The sequence below is a fragment of the Ascaphus truei genome, chromosome 13, assembly GCF_040206685.1.
Source record: "Ascaphus truei isolate aAscTru1 chromosome 13, aAscTru1.hap1, whole genome shotgun sequence".
Taxonomy (NCBI): domain Eukaryota; kingdom Metazoa; phylum Chordata; class Amphibia; order Anura; family Ascaphidae; genus Ascaphus; species Ascaphus truei.
In genome coordinates this window covers 7,220,965-7,241,520 of record NC_134495.1, presented here as the reverse complement: position 1 = coordinate 7,241,520, position 20,556 = coordinate 7,220,965, and the positions used below count along the sequence as shown (strand labels likewise).

General features: G+C 47.7%; 1 protein-coding gene across 2 annotated transcripts in view; it reads right to left on the bottom strand.

Moving 5' to 3' along the window:
- Positions 1-20,212, bottom strand: part of BCL7A (BAF chromatin remodeling complex subunit BCL7A) — a 37,057-nt gene extending 16,845 nt beyond the window's left edge. Inside the window, exons 1-5 of one of the 2 annotated variants that reach the window (XM_075568242.1) lie at positions 20,019-20,211; positions 11,543-11,624; positions 10,490-10,552; positions 7,798-7,894; positions 7,176-7,343 (exon numbers count right to left, since the gene is read on the bottom strand). In XM_075568242.1, coding sequence (XP_075424357.1) covers positions 7,176-7,343; positions 7,798-7,894; positions 10,490-10,552; positions 11,543-11,624; positions 20,019-20,110 — 502 coding nt within the window. In that variant the 5' untranslated portion in view covers positions 20,111-20,211. Of the gene's footprint in view, positions 1-7,175; positions 7,344-7,797; positions 7,895-10,489; positions 10,553-11,542; positions 11,625-20,018 lie in introns of both variants that reach the window. The other variant, XM_075568243.1, reaches the window with a different exon arrangement.
- Positions 20,213-20,556: the final 344 nt, after the last annotated feature.

Genomic DNA, 20,556 nt, shown 5'->3' with positions numbered 1-20,556 from the left:
GCAGCTCCGTGAGAGAGCGAGTGTCACTGCGAAGCTCCGTGAGAGAGCGAGAGTATGTCACTGCGCAGCTCCGTGAGAGAGCGAGAGTATGTCACTGCGCAGCTCCGTGAGAGAGCGAGAGTATGTCACTGCGCAGCTCCGTGAGAGAGCGGGAGTATGTCACTGCGCAGCTCCGTGAGAGAGCGAGAGTATGTCACTGCGCAGCTCCGTGAGAGAGCGGGAGTATGTCACTGCGCAGCTCCGTGAGAGAGCGAGAGTATGTCACTGCGCAGCTCCGTGAGAGAGCGAGAGTATGTCACTGCGCAGCTCCGTGAGAGAGCGAGTGTCACTGCGCAGCTCCGTGAGAGAGCGAGAGTATGTCACTGCGCAGCTCCGTGAGAGAGCGAGAGTCACTGCGCAGCTCCGTGAGAGAGCGAACATGTCACTGCGCAGCTCCGTGAGAGAGAGTGAACATGTCACTGCGCAGCTCCGTGAGAGAGCGAGAGTATGTCACTGCGCAGCTCCGTGAGAGAGCGAGAGTCACTGCGCAGCTCCGTGAGAGAGCGAACATGTCACTGCGCAGCTCGGTGAGAGAGCGAGTGAACATGTCACTGCGCAGCTCCGTGAGAGAGCGAACATGTCACTGCGCAGCTCCGTGAGAGCGAGAGTATGTCACTGCGCAGCTCCGTGAGAGCGAGAGTATGTCACTGCGCAGCTCCGTGAGAGAGCGAGTGTCACTGCGCAGCTCCGTGAGAGCGAGAGTCACTGCGCAGCTCCGTGAGAGAGCGAGTGTCACTGCGCAGCTCCGTGAGAGAGCGAGAGTCACTGCGCAGCTCCGTGAGAGAGCGAGTGTCACTGCGCAGCTCCGTGAGAGAGCGAGTGTCACTGCGCAGCTCCGTGAGAGAGCGAGAGTCACTGCGCAGCTCCGTGAGAGAGCGAACATGTCACTGCGCAGCTCCGTGAGAGAGAAGAGCGAGAGTATGTCACTGCGCAGCTCCGTGAGAGAGCGAGCGTATGTCACTGCGCAGCTCCGTGAGAGAGCGAGAGTCACTGCGCAACTCCGTGAGAGACAACGAGAGAGCATGTCACTGCGCAGCTCCGTGAGAGAGAGAGAGAGCATGTCACTGCGCAGCTCCGTGAGAGAGCATGTCACTGCGCAGCTCCGTGAGAGAGCGAGTGTCACTGCGCAGCTCTGTGAGAGAGCGAGAGAGCATGTCACCGCGAAGCTCCGTGAGAGAGCGAGAGAGCATGTCACCTGCGCAGCTCCGTGAGAGAGCGAGTGTCACTGCGCAGCTCTGTGAGAGAGCGAGAGAGCATGTCACCTGCGCAGCTCCATGAGAGAGCGAGAGAGCATGTCACTGCGCAGCTCCGTGAGAGAGCGAGAGAGCATGTCACTGTGCAGCTCAGTGAGAGAGCGAGAGAGCATGTCACTGTGCAGCTCAGTGAGAGAGCGAGAGAGCATGTCACTGCGCAGCTCCGTGAGTTAGCGAGAGAGTATGTCACTGCGCAGCTCCGTGAGAGAGCGAGAGAGCATGTCACTGTGCAGCTCAGTGAGAGAGCGAGAGAGCATGTCACTGCGCAGCTCCATGAGAGAGCATGTCACTGCGCAGCTCCGTGAGAGAGCGAGAGAGCATGTCACTGCGCAGCTCCGTGAGAGAGCGAGAGAGCATGTCACTGTGCAGCTCAGTGAGAGAGCGAGAGAGCATGTCACTGCGCAGCTCCGTGAGTTAGCGAGAGAGTATGTCACTGCGCAGCTCCGTGAGAGAGCGAGAGAGCATGTCACTGCGCAGCTCCGTGAGAGAGCGAGTGTCACTGCGCAGCTCAGTGAGAGAGAGAGAGAGCATGTCACTGCGCAGCTCCGTGAGAGAGCAAGAGAGCATGTCACCGCGCAGCTCTGTGAGAGAGCGAGAGAGCATGTCACTGTGCAGCTCAGTGAGAGAGCGAGAGAGCATGTCACTGCGCAGCTCCATGAGAGAGCGAGAGAGCATGTCACTGCACAGCTCAGTGAGAGAGCGAGAGAGCATGTCACTGCACAGCTCAGTGAGAGAGAGAGAGAGCATGTCACTGCGCAGCTCCGTGAGAGAGCATGTCACTGCGCAGCTCCGTGAGAGAGCGAGTGTCACTGCGCAGCTCTGTGAGAGTGCGAGAGAGCATGTCACCGCGAAGCTCCGTGAGAGAGCGAGAGAGCATGTCACCTGCGCAGCTCCGTGAGAGAGCGAGTGTCACTGCGCAGCTCTGTGAGAGAGCGAGAGAGCATGTCACTGCGCAGCTCAGTGAGAGAGAGCGAGAGAGCATGTCACCTGCGCAGCTCCATGAGAGAGCGAGAGAGCATGTCACTGCGCAGCTCCGTGAGAGAGCGAGAGAGCATGTCACTGTGCAGCTCAGTGAGAGAGCGAGAGAGCATGTCACTGTGCAGCTCAGTGAGAGAGCGAGAGAGCATGTCACTGCGCAGCTCCGTGAGTTAGCGAGAGAGTATGTCACTGCGCAGCTCCGTGAGAGAGCGAGAGAGCATGTCACTGTGCAGCTCAGTGAGAGAGCGAGAGAGCATGTCACTGCGCAGCTCCATGAGAGAGCATGTCACTGCGCAGCTCCGTGAGAGAGCGAGAGAGCATGTCACTGCGCAGCTCCGTGAGAGAGCGAGAGAGCATGTCACTGTGCAGCTCAGTGAGAGAGCGAGAGAGCATGTCACTGCGCAGCTCCGTGAGTTAGCGAGAGAGTATGTCACTGCGCAGCTCCGTGAGAGAGCGAGAGAGCATGTCACTGCGCAGCTCCGTGAGAGAGCGAGTGTCACTGCGCAGCTCAGTGAGAGAGAGAGAGAGAGCATGTCACTGCGCAGCTCCGTGAGAGAGCAAGAGAGCATGTCACCGCGCAGCTCTGTGAGAGAGCGAGAGAGCATGTCACTGTGCAGCTCAGTGAGAGAGCGAGAGAGCATGTCACTGCGCAGCTCCATGAGAGAGCGAGAGAGCATGTCACTGCACAGCTCAGTGAGAGAGCGAGAGAGCATGTCACTGCACAGCTCAGTGAGAGCGAGAGAGCATGTCACCGCGCAGCTCCGTGAGAGAGAGCGAGAGAGCATGTCACCACGCAGCTCCGTGAGAGCGAGAGAGCATGTCACTGCGCAGCTCCGTGAGAGAGCGAGAGAGCATGTCACCGCGCAGCTCCGTGAGAGAGCGAGTGTCACTGCGCAGCTCAGTGAGAGCGAGAGAGCATGTCACTGCGCAGCTCCGTGAGAGCGAGCGAGAGCATGTCACTGCGCAGCTCCGTGAGAGAGCGAGTGAACATATCACTGCGCAGCTCCGTGAGAGAGCGAGTGAACATGTCACTGCGCAGCTCCGTGAGAGAGCGAGAGAGCATGTCACCTGCGCAGCTCCGTGAGAGAGCGAGAGAGCATGTCACCTGCGCAGCTCCGTGAGAGAGCGAGTGTCACTGCGCAGCTCCGTGAGAGAGCGAGAGAGCATGTCACTGCGCAGCTCCGTGAGAGAGCAAGAGAGCATGTCACCGCGCAGCTCTGTGAGAGAGCGAGAGCATGTCACTGCACAGCTCAGTGAGAGCGAGAGAGCATGTCACCGCGCAGCTCCGTGAGAGAGAGCGAGAGAGCATGTCACCGCGCAGCTCCGTGAGAGCGAGAGAGCATGTCACTGCGCAGCTCCGTGAGAGCGAGCGAGAGCATGTCACTGCGCAGCTCCGTGAGAGAGCGAGTGAACATATCACTGCGCAGCTCCGTGAGAGAGCGAGTGAACATGTCACTGCGCAGCTCCGTGAGAGAGCGAGAGAGCATGTCACCTGCGCAGCTCCGTGAGAGAGCGAGAGAGCATGTCACCTGCGCAGCTCCGTGAGAGAGCGAGTGTCACTGCGCAGCTCCGTGAGAGAGCAAGAGAGCATGTCACCGCGCAGCTCTGTGAGAGAGCGAGAGCATGTCACTGCACAGCTCAGTGAGAGCGAGAGAGCATGTCACCGCGCAGCTCCGTGAGAGAGAGCGAGAGAGCATGTCACCGCGCAGCTCCGTGAGAGCGAGAGAGCATGTCACTGCGCAGCTCCGTGAGAGAGAGCGAGAGCATGTCACTGCGCAGCTCCGTGAGAGAGCGAGAGAGCATGTCACCGCGCAGCTCCGTGAGAGAGCGAGAGCATGTCACTGCGCAGCTCCGTGAGAGAGCGAGTGTCACTGCGCAGCTCCGTGAGAGAGCGAGTGAACATATCACTGCGCAGCTCCGTGAGAGAGCGAGTGAACATGTCACTGCGCAGCTCCGTGAGAGAGCGAGAGAGCATGTCACTGCGCAGCTCCGTGAGAGAGCGAGAGAGCATGTCACTGCGCAGCTCCGTGAGAGAGCGAGAGCATGTCACTGCGCAGCTCCGTGAGAGAGCATGTCACTGCGCAGCTCCGTGAGAGAGCGAGAGAGAATGTCACCGCGAAGCTCCGTGAGAGAGCGAGTGTCACTGCGCAGCTCTGTGAGAGAGCGAGTGCCACTGCGCAGCTCCGTGAGAGAGCGAGTGTCACTGCGCAGCTCCGTGAGAGAGCGAGAGTATGTCACTGCGCAGCTCCGTGAGAGAGCGAGAGTATGTCACTGCGCAGCTCCGTGAGAGAGCGAGAGTATGTCACTGCGCAGCTCCGTGAGAGAGCGGGAGTATGTCACTGCGCAGCTCCGTGAGAGAGCGAGAGTATGTCACTGCGCAGCTCCGTGAGAGAGCGGGAGTATGTCACTGCGCAGCTCCGTGAGAGAGCGAGAGTATGTCACTGCGCAGCTCCGTGAGAGAGCGAGAGTATGTCACTGCGCAGCTCCGTGAGAGAGCGAGTGTCACTGCGCAGCTCCGTGAGAGAGCGAGAGTATGTCACTGCGCAGCTCCGTGAGAGAGCGAGAGTCACTGCGCAGCTCCGTGAGAGAGCGAACATGTCACTGCGCAGCTCCGTGAGAGAGAGTGAACATGTCACTGCGCAGCTCCGTGAGAGAGCGAGAGTATGTCACTGCGCAGCTCCGTGAGAGAGCGAGAGTCACTGCGCAGCTCCGTGAGAGAGCGAACATGTCACTGCGCAGCTCGGTGAGAGAGCGAGTGAACATGTCACTGCGCAGCTCCGTGAGAGAGCGAACATGTCACTGCGCAGCTCCGTGAGAGCGAGAGTATGTCACTGCGCAGCTCCGTGAGAGCGAGAGTATGTCACTGCGCAGCTCCGTGAGAGAGCGAGTGTCACTGCGCAGCTCCGTGAGAGCGAGAGTCACTGCGCAGCTCCGTGAGAGAGCGAGAGCATGTCACTGCGCAGCTCCGTGAGAGAGCGAGAGCATGTCACTGCGCAGCTCCGTGAGAGAGCGAGAGCATGTCACTGCGCAGCTCCGTGAGAGAGCGAGTGTCACTGCGCAGCTCCGTGAGAGAGCGAGTGTCACTGCGCAGCTCCGTGAGAGAGCGAGAGTATGTCACTGCGCAGCTCCGTGAGAGAGCGAGTGTCACTGCGCAGCTCCGTGAGAGAGCGAGAGTCACTGCGCAGCTCCGTGAGAGAGCGAACATGTCACTGCGCAGCTCCGTGAGAGAGCGAGAGCATGTCACTGCGCAGCTCCGTGAGAGAGCGAGAGCATGTCACTGCGCAGCTCCGTGAGAGAGCGAGAGCATGTCACTGCGCAGCTCCGTGAGAGAGCTAGTGTCACTGCGCAGCTCCGTGAGAGAGCGAGTGTCACTGCGCAGCTCCGTGAGAGAGCGAGTGTCACTGCGCAGCTCCGTGAGAGAGCGAGTGTCACTGCGCAGCTCCGTGAGAGAGCGAGAGTCACTGCGCAGCTCCGTGAGAGAGCGAACATGTCACTGCGCAGCTCCGTGAGAGAGAAGAGCGAGAGTATGTCACTGCGCAGCTCCGTGAGAGAGCGAGAGTATGTCACTGCGCAGCTCCGTGAGAGAGCGAGAGTATGTCACTGCGCAGCTCCGTGAGAGAGCGAGAGTCACTGCGCAGCTCCGTGAGAGACAACGAGAGAGCATGTCACTGCGCAGCTCTGTGAGAGAGCGAGAGAGCATGTCACTGCGCAGCTCCGTGAGAGACAGCGAGAGAGCATGTCACTGCGCAGCTCTGTGAGAGAGCGAGAGAGCATGTCACTGCGCAGCTCCGTGAGAGAGCGAACATGTCACTGCGCAGCTCCGTGAGAGAGCGAACATGTCACTGCGCAGCTCCGTGAGAGCGAGAGTATGTCACTGCGCAGCTCCGTGAGAGAGCGAGTGTCACAGCGCAGCTCGGTGAGAGCGAGAGTATGTCACTGCGCAGCTCCGTGAGAGAGCGAGTGTCACAGCGCAGCTCGGTGAGAGAGCGAGTGAACATGTCACTGCGCAGCTCCGTGAGAGAGCGAACATGTCACTGCGCAGCTCCGTGAGAGAGCGAGAGAGCATGTCACTGCGCAGCTCCGTGAGAGAGCATGTCACTGCGCAGCTCCGTGAGAGAGCGAGAGCATGTCACTGCGCAGCTCCGTGAGAGCGAGAGTATGTCACTGCGCAGCTCCGTGAGAGAGCGAGTGTCACTGCGCAGCTCCGTGAGAGCGAGAGTATGTCACTGCGCAGCTCCGTGCGAGAGTGAGTGTCACTGCGCAGCTCCGTGAGAGAGCGAGTGTCACTGCGCAGCTCCGTGAGAGAGCGAGTGTCACTGCGCAGGTCCGTGAGAGAGCGAACATGTCACTGCGCAGCTCAGTGAGAGAGAAGAGCGAGAGTGCGTCACTGCGCAGCTCAGCGAGAAGAGAGGGGTGGGGCTAATCGGAGCTGACAGCAGAGATATGAGGGAGCCAGTGTGTGCGTGCGAGTCAGTGTGTGCGTGCGAGTGAGTCAGTGTGCGCACACACACACACGCCAGTGATTGTGAGTGTAGGTTTTATTGGGGGATCATAGAATAGAACAGAATATGCACCGTACATTGTGATTCTGAAACAGCAGCTAACATGACAGCGAAGGTGTTACATATTTATGTGCAAATTCATGATATACTTGCAAGACAACTCCTGTGTTGCCACATCGAAGCTTAGGCCGTGCATTGTTATCACGGACATTACGAGACATTGAAGCATTTAACATTTAAAAATAATATCTTAAATCACACTGCTTCATTTTCATCTCTTTTCAAGACAGGTTTGGCAACCTTTTATCTACCAGAAAAGAAATGCCACAGGCCTCTCGGTTACAGAGACCGGTGCTTTGTTTAAACAGGAGAACAGAAGATAGAAAAGATCAGGGGGTCCCACCTTCAGAATCGGGTGGCTCATTTGCGTTAGAATGAGCCTCTTCAGATTTAAGTTCAGCGCCATCTGTTTGTGCGGATAAGTTCTGCTCCGGGGCAGGGCTGCAATTACTGCTGTTCTCTTGCTTTACTGGAGAGGCATCAGCTATGGAGCTCTGATTGCTGTTATCATCTACAACAAAGAGAGGCCACATCGTAATTCAGGTATTACGGGAACAATTTTGTGGCATTAACTCATATTGCCAGAATCTCAATATATTACCGGAGACCTGTCACAGATTGAATAGTGCCCGATTCCAGAAGCTGAATTACAGATTTCTCTGTCACTTTACGTTAATATCCCTGGCTGTCATCCCTTTCAATGGATCATCGCGAAAGTTCAGCATATTTATAGTTTGTACAAAAGCTTTTGACACATCACCGAGAACAGGGCATATACAGACGCATCAGGCCTTGAAAGGTTGTATACAACATATATAAAGATCTTTCCCATTATTCTATTAAAGGAATATGTACATTCCTCTACAACCATGACATCGAGCTAAAACCACACAGAGCAGCACATGAAGCCTGCCTGTTTGCATTTCTCCTGTAGACGTAGAGACAGAGCATGTTTCTGTGCTCACCGTGCATATCCATCATTCCCGGGGACGAGCTATTCTCTGGGGTGGTCACCTCAGAGCCGCACCTTTCATCCTTTGCCTTTTTTTTGTTCTTGGTCTTCTGCAAATAAACGATTCAGCGATTTAACCAACCAGCACTTCCTCCCCAGAAGGGAAACAAGCAAAGCCCAACAATAGCCAAAGGGAAAGTTTACCAGAAGCCCAAAGCCAAGAAGTGTTAGGAAGAAAGAAGCAAACATAGAAGGAAACATTAATGTGCCATCAAATTGTGGTTTTCTGGTACATACACTACGACAGGAAGGGAAAGGTTAAAAAAGGTACACAGCCCTAGATCGGTATTTCTTGGTGGTTCGGCATTCATTGTTTATGCACGGTTATGTGAAATACTTCATTGATATTCAGTGGCTATAAAGTTCCAGCTAATACATAAAAAGGAGTGTGCATTATATATATATTTTTTTAAAAATCTGATGCCACCAAGATTTACCAGAAACAGGGACCAATTAAGAGTTCAGGAAACTGCAATTAAACACAGTTCTTTTTTGTTGTTGTACAGGACTGGAATCAGAAGGTCCTCTAGAGCAGAACTGCCCTATTTCCAGCTCCAAGACACACACAACCCCTCCAAGATATTTCCTAGTGAAGTTACCGGCATCTCTTCCTGCTTTATAATGGAGATTTAAATGGCCATCCACTAGAAAGCCACAACCGATGATGTTGCAGCTTCCTATTGATCCACAATGTGGCAGCCATTTTGTTTGCCCTGTGGGAGATTTCAACATGACAACTTCACTGGTAAGGATCTCAGGAACCAGGCCGCCCCAAAACTGAAAAGTGGCATTTGGCTACGGGGACGACCCCTGCTCCCCTCGCCTTAAAACAATTGGGCTAATAGAAAAAAAATTTAAAAAAATAAAGGAGGAACTGCTCCTTTAAATGTTCATTTATCTAGATCTAGAGCCCACTCCCAAATTTGCACCATAAACCTATTCCAATGTAGAGTAAATATATAGTCGCAGTAAATCTATTTAGATGCATTCCATGCTACCACAGCACAAACAGAAAACATCCTTCCATTTACTCGTTTTCCCTGCTGTCCTATGCGTCGAAAAGAAATATTACAAGAGCTCCTGTTACGTTCTTTCTATTAAAGGTCTGGTTGGACCAGTCTTTAAACTCTTTACTGGATTAAGTGCCTGCAAGACATTGCGCTGCAGTTTGTTGCAGGTCCTTAATAAAACAATGGGTCATTTTAAGGACCTGCCACAAACTGCAAAGCGATGTCTTGCACATCTTTAATCCAGTAAAGAGTTTAAAGACTGGTCCAACCAGCTCTTTAATGGAACCAAACTGGTCTTTTAATATTGTTCCATAGGCGACAAACAAGTGCATACAGACAGATCAGAATGACATAGGGTAGCATTATTTGCATCTAAATAATTATTGCCTTAAAAAGTGGTCAGAGATCCCAGAAGGGACATTTTGCTAAATCCATGGGGCTCGTCAGAGACCAATGTAAGCTCAGGAACCAGTTCGAAAATAATCTAAAACAACGAAGCCAAGATTACGGGAACGCCAACAAACTGTCACCTTATATTAAACAATGGTAACTAAATCAATTATTTACAAGTGAAACGCTCGTTTAGGGGCCGGGTGGAGGGGAGTATTCTCATGTAAATGAACGATACAATCATGTCGAGTATCTCCTCTTCTGAATAGTATTACCATGTGAAATGTGGATCTTATATCAATATCATTTGTTCCTTTACAGCACTAAAGTGTACATCATATTTCAGAGTTTCCAGGCTTTAGGAGCACTCCCGGTATAATAGTCCTGCTGCCACAGGTGAGATCTGGATCAAGTAGCCAGGAAGGGAGCTTGTACGTAGCGAAGGACTGGTTCTCTTGCGCCCAAGGCACAGCTAGATAACGTGACTGTGCACGGTCAGAGCCGACACTGCATTCAAATCAGGATAGCCCACTTCAAAGCTCAGCGATGTTACACCGTGCCTCCCTCTCTCTATATTACTGTGGACCTTCTAATGCACAATAACAATGTTGTAGCAGACCGCTCCCATTACTCACAGGGGTTTCTCAATTGACTACAGGTTGGGTTACACAGCATTCAACAGGAGTCTTTGAATGTCTGAAAGTATACAGTTTAATACGGCTTTATACACTAGAAAGTTCCTTTTGAGGCGCCAACGTTTTAAATCTTTTTGCCCTTTTAACTACTATCCATATATCAGCTGTAGATCAATAACAGAAACGCACTGGTTGCCATGCTCAATTATGTGTAAAGTGCTGTAAATTAAATATTTTGAAGTATCTACATTTTCTTTTGGCTCTGTGATCTTTTTATGTTTGAAGCATATATAATGTGATATATGCAGAGTCTGGAAGTCATTTGAGTGCATATGCAGTTATATTTTTCTAATACACGTGCCATGTGCATTTTAAAAAGAGAAAAGAAGTTCTCACTGGACAAGGAATTGGCAGTGCTAAGGATGGTGAAACATTCTCCCTGCTTCTTGAGCTTACATTACAATCAAAACGATAAATTAGGACCAGACTCCTGCTGCCTAACTCGTGTTAGAGGAAAGATTGAAAAGGCATGCTTGTTTGTTAGTACATTTAAATCAACCCCATTCCTTAACAGCTTAATAAACGATGATAGGAAAAGGCAGAATCTGACTTTTCCACTGGGTTTGGGCCGCCTCAGAAGTCCAGAGTTCTCATCTGTCACTTTAAAATCAATCTGAAGGAAAAGAAATGTACAAAAGTAAATGACCAGGTTGATACCGCCTGCATTTAAAAAAAAATAATCCTGTTTTAGAAGGACTGAAATCAGCAATAAATGGGTTTATTTTTTAATAACGTCTATTAAATACCTATTTTCAGAGCAGATACAATATACTCCGATATTGACATCAGTCCACATTGACAAGAATCCAGAGCAGGATTGCGCTTGGTTCCTGATTTTTACAGCAGCTAGCAGAAACTGTTGTGATATTAGAAGTATGAACAATATTTAGCTTGTCCTTAATTTACAAACAGCAGAAGCTTTCTACTCATAAGGGTTAGGGTTAATCAATCAATCTGGCTGCTTATATAACACTTTTGAACGTAAACAACTCGGTAATATTTTAGAATAGAAGGCTGTATCCATGACAAGGTAATAGTGTCTTGCGTTTGCAAAAGAGCAACCCGTTATTCATATTAAAATCAACATAGATTTATGGAGGGGAATGTGTAACATTTGCTCTGGCTTCCTCTGCCATAGCTCAAAGGAATAAAGCTTTTCAATCCTTTGCTACCAGACAGGACTTAAACTTATTGCTCTGCAGACCCATCCTCAGCTAATGGATTACAGGTTGAGACCTTTTCATGAAGGTCACCCAGGTCTACCCCACCAGGTCAATATTTCAGGATGTGTCAGTGAAATGTTTAGCCTTTTTAACCTGCAAACATGTGTACTGTACAATGAAATACAGATGTGACCACTGGCCACAAAGGAAACATCATATATCATACTAGGATACACAGCATTTGGAGATGATCCTCTACATTAACATATATCAATACAGAGCACGATAATACAGCAATCTGCTGTACTCCTGCCGCAGCAATGCGTTGTAGGCAACTCGGGCCTTGGAAGGGGTTAACAAGAAATCAGACTGGGCTTGAAGTCTCACAGCAGAACCTGCTGTTACAAGAGAGATTGAAATAAACCTGAGCCTGCACTTACATCATCCACCTTAGGCTCTGTAACAGGTACCCATTTGTAGATCCTCAGGGAAGTATCTCCAACAGTTACCCATTTCTTTTCCCTGGAAATTAAAATGACATTGATTTACACAGTGTACTCGTCCCAATGTATTTAGTAATTGAGCACAGTTGGAAGACTATGCTTAGTTCCATGTAATCAGCACTAGATAAGAATGTGTGACATTTCTTTGCAGGTCTCTCCGACACCGCAGGTTAAAGTTTTTAGGACTCAAATATACTAAATATCTCGTTATCATTCTTGTGTCTTGTATCATTCGCAACACCACTCACCCGGCTCCCGGGAACCACGTCGCCACCTCTAATTTCATACATTGATCTTAGTTACTGCCCTTATGTAAGCATGCATTCATAAGGGGGGTTTGTTCTCTTATAAACTTTTTTATAGTACCATCTGCACTATTTTGGGTCTCCCTTCTTTTTCTCTTGAGTTCTGCTGTGCCGAGTCTATCACCACCCACGCTTGCCACAGATTGGGCTATGCCCCTGATTTTCCTGCCATTCGCGAGTATAACCATTGGAGGTTATTGATTGACTGAAGGATTACTGTGTTCTGCAATACTGGTCTATGTCGGGTTTGTTCGCTTTCTCCGTTGGTGATACGTCCCCCGCTCCCCTGATTTTTGGGACGCTGATTGTGGAGGATATTTGAAATGGATCATGTTCCAGGGTTCTGAGTGGAGGAGTATATTTACCATACTTTTCTCTGAACCTACCTATAACTGACACTGGGGTTCATATATTCACATATTTTCTAGTGATTTGTCACAATTATCACGTTTGTTATATTTTAGATACTTATGATATATGTGTGTTTTATAATTAATGCACTTTTAATCACTTTAAAAGATTTATTTAAATCATTCACTGCATTAGTGTTGAGCGCCACACTTTTTCTCTGTTAATAGCACTGTTAAAAGTCGTTGTCAGAAACACCTTGGCAGTGACTATATACCTGCCAACTTGTTGGACTCGCAGCACTGGATTACAGCAGCCCAACTTGTGACATTATATATGGTTATGTTACAATTGTACTTTAATTACCTTTATTACCTGGCACATACTTACCTACCACATTGGAGGATACCTAGATAGCCTAGAACTTTATATTCCCTTTATATAACTTTATATTGGCTCACCCTACCTTTATCATATTTTAATTCGCCGCTTATTTAGGATTGATCATTCATTAAGGACATTTATTTTATTTGAGGATTTCTCCCATTAAAGTTGTTTTTACCCCAATTCATCACACATTACACTACAATACATTGTGTCTTTAATAGGTTTTATAATATACTCTCACATCAGTATCATTAGCCGCTGAGTGCTCCCAATATAGGGGTTCTTTCTCTCCTTGTTTGTTGTTGCCTATCTCCCCTGGTCGTAGCATCTGAGTCACGGGCAGTAGCGAGGGTTCCCTCCATCCCAATCCCTTTCTCCCCCCTCCTTTACCCTGGTCTGTATAATAGCACTGTGCACCTGGACCCTTTTTTAAGGCTTTACAGACATCTATACTTTGTCACGGTAATATAAATTACCGCTCACTATTGCCCTTCTAGAATGTATGTATCTTTCAGACAAAAAGGCAAAGAAAAAACAATCCTAGACACCTCAATCCATTCCTAATATTTGTACCCGCACACTCTCTGGGCATTGGTAGTTTTTATGAACAGATAACATAATGTATGTTTGGGAAACACAGCTGTATTTAGGGCTTTATTTATTTTTACCTAGAATTTGTTCAAATGTAAACTAGGCAGCAAAATAAACAAAGGAGGAATACTGAAGAAACTCACAAATTAGTAAGCAAAATTATAAAAATAAGCAAAATGGGAAAAAAACAACTCACTGCAGTCAAATTAAAATCTAAAGAAAAAACAAATAAATAGTCATTGTTCGAAATGTATAGAACGCCTTGAAAAAGGGACCTGGGGCTCAAAAGGTTGCAAAAAACACACAAAAAGTAGGTTATGTTTCTTCCCTTGTGTTGATCTCTTATTATAAGCAGATGTACCCTTGCAAAGTGTCCATAAACCACATATACATTTTTGAGCTAGTTATTAAATGAGGATGACGCCTACTACTTTTCCTCTATGAGAATATACAGTAGCCAGGCACAGAAAATGACATACAAGATTTCCTCCAAAACTCCAATAGTCTGCAAACTTAGCCCATTATAATGAGTAAATACTCAAAAAGAGACTGACGTGCTGCTGTATTGAGGATTCTTTGAACGAATAAATAAATATCTTCAGTCACTTGCAGGGTTCATCTGGCGTGCAAATCCGCAAAAAAAACCTGCAACACTGGGAGAAAGCAACAAGATGCTGCGAAGCACCACCAAGCGTCATGAAAAGAGAGAGGGTGACTTACATGAAAAAACTCCAATGCATGTTAAAAACGGAGGTAAAACAATTCCACCTTTAAAACCTTTATCAGATAAAGCGCTCAGCGTGCAACATGCCCGTGGAATTGTTTTACCTCCGTTTTTAACATGCATTGGAGTTTTTTCATGTAAGTCACCCTCTCTCTTTTCATTACGCTTGGTGGTGCTTCGCAGCAGCTTGTTGCTTTCTCCCAGAGTCCCAGTTCGAAACGTGATGTGATATTAAATTAAGTGATTGTAACGATGGTGGTGCCCTTTCTAGATATTAGTATTATTCTTTTGGGATTTTACAGTGAAAGGTTTTTTTTTGTTTTGGGATGAGGGGGGGGGGGGAGAAGAGGCACTTCTTGGTGTCATGTAAACATGTCAGCTGTTTGGAATAAAACAGCATTGTAACCTACAATAAAAAGCAAAATATTACAGAATAAGGAAAAACAATCCGTTAGGAATAGAGCATATTACTACAAGGTGTAATAGCTACAAAGCTGTACAACACTTACAGAATATATCATAGGTTTCCTTACAGGCATAAACATTTTTGGCATATTAACTAAATGGGTTAGGGTTATCGGAAGCGAATTGCTATTTGTCAGGATTACACCTATTTTATATTACACCCAGTACTGACGGGTCATATAGCTCATTTTTGCACACACAAAAAAAGCTTTTCAAAGCATATTTCCAAAGATCACAACTACAAATTAAATGGAATATACAACAAAGTACAGCTTAAGGGACTATTTGGGGTTTATATTTGAACGAGTTAATAGGAGTTTCTGAGCAAATTCACAATGGTGTCTTTCTTTAAGAGGCTGCACAACAGCTACTTCACAAAAATGTTTTCCCCCTGAAACTAAGAATTGCTAGCGGATTTCACAGATAAGTATCAGAAAAAAGGGAAAGTTAATATTTCTGAAGCCTCTTGGGATTTCAGGTTTACAGCATAGACATGTAAAAGATCACACCGACTGTGCTGCCTTTGGCCTCCTCGCTTTATAGGCATACCTGGAAAGGTGTAGCCTGTTACATAAAACTATTTGAACAGCTAAACCTGGGATGATAAAGAACAAAGAGATATATGCACACATATGCACAGAGTGCCCATAAAATAAAAAAGTTACATTTAACAATTCTCAATTGGAAAAACAAAATCAGTTGTTTAAAATGCTTTAGCACAAGACTCCAGTATTTAAAAATGGAGGACAACATACGATGGCTGCCCTGCCAATCACTTGGAAGATCAGCAGAGTTACAGCTAAATTAGTATTTTGCTTCTAGGAACTCTTTCACTTATTACCGAGGAACTTTTTCTTTTTACACATTTCCATTTCGTTTCCTTTCTCTCTTTTATCCAGGTCATGTACCTACTAAAGTCTCAGCTGGGACATTTTCATGAGCCAGCAATGCAATCAGTGACACTTTATACACATGAAAATGTCGTTTTGGTGATTTTGATAAGCTTTTTATGCTACATGCAGTTATCACTGACCTATTTGCTTTTATACAGATCTGTGCAAACGGAGAATGTACCAGGTGAACTCCGCTGCTTAGTAGCTGCACTCATAGGCTGCGTCCATGGTAATTTCAGCCGTGCGGAGGCGCGCGGAGGCTGAGGGAAAGCGGGTGCTTTCCCTGGCCATGGTACGCGCGCCGCCCGTGGGCGTGTCGAGGGGTGCTCCAGTGACATTACAGAGCTGGTTCGCCCTCATTGTGCGAACCGCTGACATGACTGGCCTGTCGCGCCAGAAATCAGTTTCAACTGATTTCTTGTGCAACGTGCGCCCCCTCCCGCGGGAACGTTCCCGCACGCCACATAGACACGAACACTGCCTTAAGGCAATCTGTTCGCTCAGCGTGAGGACGCGCGGTCTGCCATAACATGGACGCAGCCGTACTGTACCATAGAGAAGCCCTGTGAAAACTCCTAGGAAATCACCTAACCTCTCCCCTTGCCTCTGGCAACAAAAATTGGGTTGGGAGCTCTTTGGAGCAGGGTGTGAATTTGCCTGTAAATTTCTATACACAACAACATCCACTGCCGGTGCTAAGAAAATGTTATTCTTAAACAGCCCCCTGATCACGGCTTCTTTGTAAACACTGCAATCCTGTAGTATTTTACTTTGGTAGGCGTCTGCAACAAAAGCTACCACATCTTATACCGGGTCATATTTGGTGTTGTGATGTTTGGAGTTGTTTTTTGTTTTTTTTTAAATATATGTTTATTGGTAGGCTTCATTACAATAAATTGCCATGTAATGTCATACCTGCATAGTTGAGTAAACAGCACAGGATAATCATATACATAGCATGTGCATATCCCAAAAGTATGAGTTGTAAAGCCCTTTTCTGAGAGTGGTTTGAAACAAACTAGAAAGAAGAACTTGAACTTTGTCTTAATCTAAAACCTAAAATATTGTGTGCCGGATTACTACTATATGGGAGAAGTCTCACCAATGTGTCAGCGGAGACTAATTAAATATGGTCATTCCTCAGAGCACCTCGATTTACAATAACTATTTCAGTTACTGGTGCTCTTCTATACCTTACCATAGTCCTGACAGTTTCTTCAGTGGGGGCTTCATCAGTCAAGTATATTTAAGGTATATAGAGATTGGTAAGGTTTGGAAAAATGGTTCATGTACGTGGAATTAAAGCTTTTTAATCTCAAAATGGAATAGCCATTGACCATATTTTAAATGATGGAAAACCCCATAATGTCCTTCCATGTCAGAGGAAGCTGCAACGCACTGCAGCAGTTAAACAAGATAGAGAAGCTGTAACATCGGAGCACTTTTATTTTATGGTTGCTACAAAATACAGCGATTAGTAGAACGAGATATATCGGGCCAATCTTAAATAGCATGATCGCAAACAATAGCCACTTCAGAGCTTCATGGTCATACCTTCAATCAAGCAACCGGTATTACCAAAAATTACTGTTTAGCTATAGGCACTTAAACAGCGGAAAATGAAGCCTGCTATTATAGTCTGTGCACACACATTAGGATGTCAGTGCTGTAATGTTTCGGGTCATAGCCCAAACAATTTACTGGCTAGAATGAAGCGCTCAATATCCTAAGAACACTTGTCTCTCTCAGTGAGTGTTGGGAGGATAATTGACAAGAGGCAGGTTCACAAGTCATATGCAGCTCTGCATCCTTCACATCTCTTTAGAAATATCTTATTAAAACAGAGTTTCACTGACCTACAAGGAGGAGCCTGTATCAGAGTAAATAAGAGAGATCTTTGATGTGTAGGAATTTGTTATTCACGCTTACTACAGCTGATGCACATGTTAGGCAGAGATACAATGCATAGAAAAGAAGGGCTCTTCAGGCAGCAAGTCTTACCACGACCAAGGAGCACCGGTACAAGTATCTTTTGATTTTAGTAATTAATGTTTGGTGTTTAAATTTGCTTATGGCAGAGATACGGAAAGTAGTTATAGACGGGGCAGTGTTTTCGGATATAATATCATGTGTATCCCTAACTCCTATGAACATATGGGGTGAGAATGAGGCTAAATACACTGATACCAAGACACAATATTAAATACCCCTCAGTGTCAATTCCACGCCAACATGCAAACTACTCCTTTTTTCCACTTGATATATAGAGCTTTAACTAATATGAATAAATCATGTTTATAACAAATTAGATGATATTCACACAGATAACTGCATCCCTCCAACAGGACCACAAGAAATCAAGGCGCTAAAATACACCCATCCTCTTATTGTTTTAAATGTCTTCCTACAAATTACGTAACATGGACTTAATCAATACACAGTAACACCATTACTCCCTATGGGAGAAAAAGAAAACTGAAAATTACAAGTGGATGGACATTCTTGATAAAAGGGATGGACATTTTTTTGTAGGGTACCTTGACTGCCAGGGAACTCTGCAAAGCAATGAGATTCTGACGCCGCTGGCAGGGAAGGGGTTACTACTAGAAGAGTCATACAGAAATCCTTCAGAAGAAATAGCACAACCTACATAGAAACACCTTCAACTAGGATATGACTACATGTTTAAGTAGCATGACCACGTGGAGTAATTTGTAAATATTTTTAGAGGTCTGATAAATCAGTCATGGATTTGATGCTTAGGCTACGGCCCCAGTCACTCCGTGCACACGCGCGGGAGGTCGCAACTGGGGGATGGGGGGGCCATGGCAGGGGCGCTGCCATGATGTCACACGGCTGGTTCACCCTCATAGGCTGAACCGCCGCCGTGACGTAGCCCGCTGCTCCAAAAGACAAATTTCTTGTGGATCAAAAGGTGGTCGTGCATCACGCTTTCTGCAGGCGCGCGCAGGCAGTGACTGGGGCAGGCCCCATAGAGGGCCGTATCTTGTTTGCACTGCGCACGCCACGGTGAGTGTGGATGTGGCCTCATGTAGAAGGAAGGAGAACAAAAACATTTTTCAGCTACATGGGTTTCCTTTATTAATTAATGGTTAAGAAAAACACTGCATTGTTAATACCTTTGCTGGTATAAGGGCAAACAATTAAAGGGTTTGCAATAAGTTACAGACTCATCAGGCAGGAAATGGGTTAAGAACATGTGATGATAACCAATTACTAGAGATTTGGGAGTCTATTTATTAAAGCCTATTTTCTTAGGGGGGGGGATAACGAAATATCCAATAACAAACCGTTTTTTTTATATACCAAAGACGACGTAAATAAAAACATAGCCCTCTTAAAGGCATTTGGGATTGGTACAAGCACAAAAAAGCCCCATAAATACATTAACAGTGTATTGGTTTCAGTTATTTTATCATCTTCAATAAATCTGATTCAGTTCTTGCACCATTTTGCAGCCGGATTATGACAACAGCTAATTTTTTTTAATGACCACATCACTTATAAAAAAAAAGTCTATAAAAGCAGCACTAAATGTATTAAAGTAAAAGTTTCCATTGCCTTTAATGTGTTTTATCCCCTATTCTATTAAAAATCAACTTTTAAGATTCTGGGCATTATTTACTACATTCTCTGAGCAAGAAGGAAAAAAAATCATGTAGGCCTAATTAATGTAATAATATATATATATATATATATATTACATTAATCAAATAAAAATGTGCTACTGTTTCCAAAACCGGCGCATTACTTTTATAAACCACTTTATTAAACACGTTCTCTTCACGGCTGAGCTGCAAAATTTAACAGGATTTGTACGATTTCATAAATCCCGATGATTTTTGCATCAGCTTTGTATAGACGCCCCCCTTTGAGATAACGGGGTATCTATCAGGGCAAAAGTGGCACAGAGATGGGAGCAACAAAAAGAAGAACCTACACCACATGTACAGTATGCACTAAAACAAATCCTATTGCTGCACTTTAAAGGAGATTTTTTCCTTTGATGCATAACAAGGTGCAGTTATTTTGCTCCACATTTGCCGTTGTTTAGATGATGTAACATGATGTAACACGTTGGGGAGGGGGGGGGGTCCCTACAAAATAAGGAGGGTCTTTTTCTTTATGAGTGGTCCCTGTGTTCAGCTCAGCCACCCAGCAGCAGCAGCAGCAGCATTCCCTCCTCCTTCCTCCAGCCCCATCTTTCTTTATCAGAGAGAAAGGACAAGGAGGAGGAGACAACACGGAGCGGCCTGGGCCAAAGCGCTAAATTTAAAAAACACCCCTCACTATACAACAATAATAATAATATAAATAAGCGCACTCTCAGTGTGAGGAGGAGCGGCGGCGGCAGCGGGGGAAGTGACCAGGCCCCGAGTCACCGCAGCGGCACAGAGGCGCTCAGCTCGGCCCCCTCACATCCTCCTCCTCCTCCCGGCGGCCGCCGCCGAAATGGCTGCTGGGTCCGGCCCCGCGCTGGGGGCTGCCTCGCGCCGGTCTAGGCTAGAGCGCGGGAAAAGGGGGGCGCGCGCGCCACACACATACACCTGTGCCAACGGGTTAGAACGTTGGGACTGAGGGGATCAGGTGACCTCGGCAGCGCCGGTTTCAAGTCCACCCCCCACACACACACACCTCCATTCTGCTGCCCGCCGCCTTTTGTTTGTTTTTTTTCTTACCATTTCCGTACTTTTTCGATGGCGGCCATAACCCGTTTGATGTCATCTTTCGCCCGGCTTCTGGTCTCGGCTCTGACCGACCGGCCCGACATGGCTGCCTCGGGTCTGCGGAGCTTGCCGGTTACTTGTCGCTCTTTCTCTCTGCGCGCGTTCACAGTCTCTTCACTCACTCACACACACACGGGCGGAGGCGCGCACGAGGCCAGGCCGCGCGTGCGCAGATCAGTGCTGAAGGAGGGCAAAGCTGCTGTATCTCCCGGGGCTGTCTCCCCTCTCCCGGGGCTGTCTCCCCTCTCCCGGGGCTGTCTCCCCTCTCCCGGGGCTGTCTCCCCTCTCCCGGGGCTGTCTCCCCTCTCCCGGGGCTGTCTCCCCTCTCACCGTATCCCCTCTCCCGGGGCTGTCTCCCCTCTCACCGTATCCCCTCTCCTGGGGCTGTCTCCCCTCTCCTGGGGCTGTCTCCTCTTACGGTCCCCCCGCTCCGGGGGCTGTCTCCTCTCACCGTCTCCCCTCTCCCGGGGCTGTCTCACGGTCACTGGTG